Source organism: Giraffa tippelskirchi, chromosome 5, assembly GCF_054371585.1.
Source record: "Giraffa tippelskirchi isolate mGirTip1 chromosome 5, T2T-mGirTip1v1.2.pri, whole genome shotgun sequence".
NCBI classification, from domain to species: Eukaryota; Metazoa; Chordata; class Mammalia; order Artiodactyla; family Giraffidae; genus Giraffa; species Giraffa tippelskirchi.
In genome coordinates, this window is record NC_137279.1 from 91,513,756 (window position 1) to 91,519,755 (window position 6,000).

The 6,000-nt window shown below is 41.9% G+C and overlaps 1 protein-coding gene across 11 annotated transcripts in view; it reads left to right on the plus strand.

Moving 5' to 3' along the window:
- FCRL3 (Fc receptor like 3) overlaps positions 1–1,399 on the plus strand; it is a 47,330-nt gene extending 45,931 nt beyond the window's left edge. For all 11 annotated transcript variants that reach the window (XM_081494059.1, XM_081494049.1, XM_081494054.1 and 8 more), the window contains 2 exons: positions 731–762; positions 853–1,399. In XM_081494059.1, coding sequence (XP_081350185.1) covers positions 731–762; positions 853–996 — 176 coding nt within the window. In that variant the 3' untranslated portion in view covers positions 997–1,399. The remainder of the gene's footprint in view (positions 1–730; positions 763–852) is intronic.
- The last annotated feature ends 4,601 nt before the right edge of the window (positions 1,400–6,000 follow it).

Below are 6,000 nucleotides of genomic sequence, written 5' to 3' on the forward strand. Positions count from 1 at the left end.
CTTCTCTTCTCAACTATTTGTAAGGCCTCCTCAGACAATCACCTTGCCTCTTGCATTTCTTTTTCTTGGGTATGGTTTTGGTTACTGCCTCCAGTACAGTGTTACGAACCTCCTTCCATAGTTTTTCAGGAACTCTGTCTACCAGATCTAGTCCCTTGAGTCTATTCACCTTCACTGTGTAATCACAGGGATTTGATTTAGGTCATACATGAATGGCCTAGTGGTTTTCCCTACTTCCTTCAATTTGAGCCTGAATTTTGCAGTAAGCAGCTGATGATATGAGCCACAGTCAGCCCCAGGTCTTATTTTTGAAGACCGTATAGTGCTTTCCATCTTCAGCTGAAAAGAATATAATCAGTCTGACTTCCATAATGACCATCTGGTGATGTCCGTGTGTAGAGTCATCTCTTGTGTTATTGGAAGCCATAGAGGCACTGAATAGAGGTGGGCAGGTGGAAATAGCAGGACTTCTCTGCTGTGGTTGTGATGAGCAGTAGAGAAAGAAAGATATTTCAGGAAAGTCATTCTGGACATTTTAAGGGCAGAGGAAAGGCTTTATTCTGTGTGTGTGAGGTTAGGATACTTGGTCTGTGGGGGCTTGAAAGAATTCATCAGAGGAGACAGGAAATGAGTCAGCAGAGGAAAGATTGGCTTAGAATGCATTGTGAGTATGTTGTAAGTTACAATATATTACAATATATTACTTTTCTTTCCTCTTCCAATTCAACAGCAAATTCACCAAGGAAACATTGGGAAGATAAGGTGAGTCACATTTCCTGGCTTTCTTTCCCCTCTGCTCTTCCTTACTTATATTTTGGTACTAACTGTTTGTGCTTTTTCCCTTCCCACTAGGAGCCCACAGTCATCTATTCAGATTTGAAGAAGGCATATCCAGATGACTCCGCAGGGCAGGCCAGCATTGGAGACAGTGACCTTGAAGATGCTGAAGAAAACTATGAGAATGTTCCATGCATATCATCAGCCATAGACCGTTAGCTCTGTACCCACAGTGGCTCACAGAGACCCTGTGAAGCAGCCTGTGTCATTCTCTCGGTTATCTCCAGCCATACTTCTTCTTTCCCTCCAGTTCTCAGCATCCCAAAAGGCTGGACAATGGGGGATGTGAGACTGTGTGAAAGTTCTGCCAATTTCCTCTGTGCCCAAGTCTGTGTGTTCTCTAGAAACATAGTGAACAGCATTTGAGTAAATTATGCAATCTTTTCACAGTGGGGATACTTGTGAAGGCAAAGCAGGTAGGCCTTCAGCTCCTGGGCCTGTTAAAGAGAAGGGAAAAGCAGTCTAGCCAGGATCACAAGGATGCAATCATTGAAAGTTGATCTGAGAGGGATCAAAAGCTTTTAGGGTACTATCTCTACATAAACAGTTTGTTTGTTCTAAACATCTTGTTTCCCTTTTCATTTTTGTTGATAGTGTCATTAATGATGTTCTGGTGCACATGTTTTGTTCCAGCTACCCACTGAAAATGACCAAAAAGCTTCATTCTGTCCACAGATATACTATTTCTTCATGAAATATACATCAGCATTAAGATTTTCAAAAACAACCCATTCTGTTTAATGGGCTGCTGCTGCTGCTGCTAAGTCACTTCAGTCCTGTCCGACTCTGTGCAACCCCATAGACGACAGCCCACCAGGCTCCTCTGTCCCTGGGATTCTCCAGGCAAAAATACTGGAGTAGGTTGCCATTTCCTTCTCCAGTTTGATGGACAAGGGCTTCCAAATTGTCTGACTAAACAGTATTATGGACCAATTGTATTCTCTCAAAGTTCAGTGTGACCATTCTTGGAGATAGGACCTTTTAGGAGGTAACTACAGTTAAATGGGACTTTAAGGGTGGCCCCTAATCAAAGTGGACAGGTGTCTTTGCAAGAAGAAGAGACAACAGAGCTCTCTCTGTCTTTCTTCTTGCACACAGAGGAAAGACCTTGCAGAGACAAACAAGAAGACAGGCACTTATAAAGCCAGAGGTGGCAGGAACAGAGATATCAGCAGAAGCCAAGTTTGCCAGTACCTTGATCTTAGGCTTCTAGAACTATGATAAAATAGATTTTTGATGTTTAAGCCACCAAGTCTGTGGTATTTTGTTGTGACAACCAGAGCAGACTAGCACAAATTTATACATAGATAGATGATAAATGATTGAGGATGATAATCATGATAGATAGATAATAGCTGGTTAGATACATAGATAAGATAGATGCCGGTGTGCGACAGTGTTTGTACATCCTAGTCCACACAGAATTTGTATTCTTCAAGATACTTCCTCTCTCATAAGACCAAGTATTCCTCCTACCAGTAGAAGCTCAATTTTACTGTTTAATTATTCAACATCCACTATTTGATGGCTACAGAAGCATCAACGCCAATCTTGCAGTCATTAGAGCCAGTGATTCACATGACTCAGATGAAAAAGCTTGGTGTCACTCAGAAGCCCTCTTGAGCTGAGCTGGCAGTGTATGTAGAGATGGAAGGTAATTAGCAGGCTCAAAGGAGGACAGCCTTTGCATTGCTCAGTGACTCCTAATCAATTCTTCAATTGACTGACAGGCTTTGGGTGTCTACCAATGAAGAATAAAACATCTTTTTAAGTATGTCAGAAAAAAATGGCAGAAGCACTTTTATTCATGAGTCCTGCTGAGGCAGAAAAGGGATAAATGAAATTGTTAGTCTATATTACCTAGTGTTATACTGAAATTTTTTTATCTCTGAAAACAAAAAATCAGAACTTAAGGAAAGAAGCTAGAAGGTCATTGAGGATTGATGCACCTCAACTGACGTAATTTATGGGCATTGTTGATTTTACACCAGCCATTGTTGATAACTGTAAATAAATAATACAACTACACTTTGTAAACTTGAAAACAGCTCAAGCATAAAAGTATTGTGTATTTCAAATTTTATATTTTTCCCCCTGGGTTTCAGAAGCTTAGACATCAGAAAGTATAAGATATATCAAAATACAATCTGACTTGAGGCTTTTATCCTCAACTAATGAATTCAGCTAGCAAGATCATTGGCTTGTGGCTCAGCTGGTAAAGAATCCTCCTGTAATGCAGGAGAGCTGGGTTCAATCTCTTGGGAAGAGCCCCTGGAGAAGGGGATCTTCGTATTCATCCTGGAATGAGAAGTCAAGAGGGCCTTAGGAAGCATCACTAAGAACAAAGGTAGTGGAGGTGATGGAATTCCAGTTGAGCTATTTCAAATCCTAAAAGATGATGCTGCTAAAGTGGTGCACTCAATATGTCAGCGAATTTGGGAAACCCACCAGTGGCCACAGGACTGGAAAAGATCAATTTTCATTCCAGTCCCAAAGAAAGACAATACCAAAGAATGGTCAAACTACCACACAATTGCTCTCCTCTCACATGCTGGTAAACTAATGCTCAAAATTCTCCAAGCCAGGTTTCTGCAGTACGTGAACCGTGAACTTCCAGATGTTCAAGCTGGATTTAGACAAGGCAGAGGAGCCAGAGCTCAAATTGCCAACATCTGTTGGATCATCACAAAAGCAAGAGAGTTCCAGAAAAAACATCTATTTCTGCTTTATTGACTATGCCAAAGCCTTTGACTGTGTGGATCACAAGAGCAGGGAATCCAGGTCTGTGTCTGAGCCTAAATTTTGCTCCAAATGTCTCCCCACTCTGAGTTCCAGAATGAATAAAAGTATAGAGGGAAAAGGGAACACGCCACTAGATCCAGCTGTGGAAGGCCATTTAAGAGTGGTGACAAAAGGCAGATTTTCTCTATTGACTTAATAGGGAAAAAAATCCATGAGGGAGAAAGACATGGTTGAAGTAGCTTCCCATAGATAGTGAGAGTCATTCTCCAGGAGTGCAAGCCAGAAGTGCAAACAGCATCAGGGACAGCAATATCTAAGATGAAGAGAATCAGGAAATGCCAACAAGAAAGAGGGACACCAGAGGGGATCTAAGCCCACAGAATAGTTCCAAGTGTATGGAAGACCTTCCTCCCCTTGTACAAGTCTTCAAATGGAGGGCAAATAGAGTATCTGTGAGTAGTCAGGGAGAGTCTAAAGAATATTTGGGAGAAGATTCATGGGAAATTTTGTTTCCAACTAGTCAGTAAAGAATCTACTTGCAATGCAGGAGACCCAATTTCAATCCTTGGGTTGGGAAGGTCTTCTGGAGAAGGGAATGGCTATCCACTCCAGTATTCTTGCCCAGAGAATCCCATGGACAGAGGGGCCTGGAGGGCTACAATCTATGGGGTTACAAAGAGTAGGACACCACTGAGTAACTAACACTTTCACTTTCGGTCAAAAGGTAACAGTTGAGGCATTAGGATTAAAGACGTTATTATAATTTCTTGCTTTATATTTAATTTGTTTATAAATAATTGAATAATTTATGCACAGTAAGTTGCACCTATTTAAAGCATACAATTTGATGAATTTTGATAAATATATGCATTGGTGAAATCACTACCACAATCAAGATCCCAAATATCTCCATCACCTCCAGAGTTTCCTTATCTCCTAAGCAATAGTTCTTTCCCTCCACCTTTATCTTATATAATCACTGATATGCTTTCTGTCACTGTAGATTTCAGTGTACTCTCTAAGGTTTTCACAGATAGAATCATAGAGTACATACTCTTTTGTGTCTGGCTTCCTTTACCAAGCAGAAAGATTGTGAGATTCATTCACATTGTTTCACGTATTCATAGTGTATATATTTTATTGCTAAGTAAATATTCCATTATCCAGATATACCACTTTTGATTATCCATTTACCTCTTAATGGACATTGGGATTGTTTCATTTGCTATGAAAATTCATGTACAGTTCTTTGTATGGACATATGTTTCCACTGCTACTTCGTAAACCTTTGGAGTGTAATTGCTGGGTCACATAGTAGATTGATGCTTAACATTTTAGGAGGGTGCAACTTTCTTTTCCAAACTGGCTGTACCATTTTACACCCCCATAAGCAGTGCTTGATAGTTACAGTTGCTTGACATCCTTGCCAATACTTGGCATTTTTCATCTTTAATTTTGGTTGCTCTAAGGAGTGAGCTCTAAGGATCTCACAGATTTGGTTGCTCTAAGGAGTGTGCTCTAAGGACACCACAGAGACTGAGACAGAACTGTGTTTGAGCATCTCCTGTGAAGGTATGGGTCAGCAGCGGACTGCCACAGGGATGGGGGCTCTGGGTGCAGCAGACTTGGGTATGGCATAAGCCCTCTTGGAGGAGGTCACCATTAACCCACCATAGAGCTGCCAGAACTTACACAGGACTGGGAAATAGACTCTTGGAGGGCACAAACAGAACCTTGTTGCACCAGGACCCAGGAGAAAGGAGCAGTGACCCCACAAGATTGACCCAGACTTGCTTGTGAGTGTCCAGGAGTCTCCAGTGGAGGTGCGGGTACATGGTGGCCTGCTGCAGTGTTGGGGGCACTGAGTATAGAAGTACTTGCCTGGAATCTTTTGAAGGAGGTCACCATTATCTTCATTACCTCCACCATAGTTTGGCCCCAGGTAAATAGCAGGGAGGGAACACAGCTCCACCCATAAACAGAAAATTGAATTAAAGATTTACTGAGCATGGCCCCACCCATCAGAACAAGACCCAGTCTCCCCCTCAGTCAGTCTCTCCCATCAGGAAGCTTCCGTAAGCCTTTTATCCTTCTCCATCAGAGGGCAGACAGACTGAAAACCACAATCACAGAAAACTAACCAATCTAATCACATGGACCACAGACTTGTCTAATTCAATGAAACTATGAGCCATGCCGTGTAGGGCCACCCAAGACAGAAAGATCATGGTGGAGAGTTTTCACAAAATGTGATCCACTGGAGAAGGGAATGGCAAACCACTTCAGTATTCTTGCCTTGAGAACCCCATGAACAGTATGAAAAGGTAAAAAGATAAGACACTGAAAGATGAACTCCCCAGGTCGGTAGGCACCCAACATGCCCAACATCAGCAGAGAAATAACTCCAGAAAGAATGAAGAG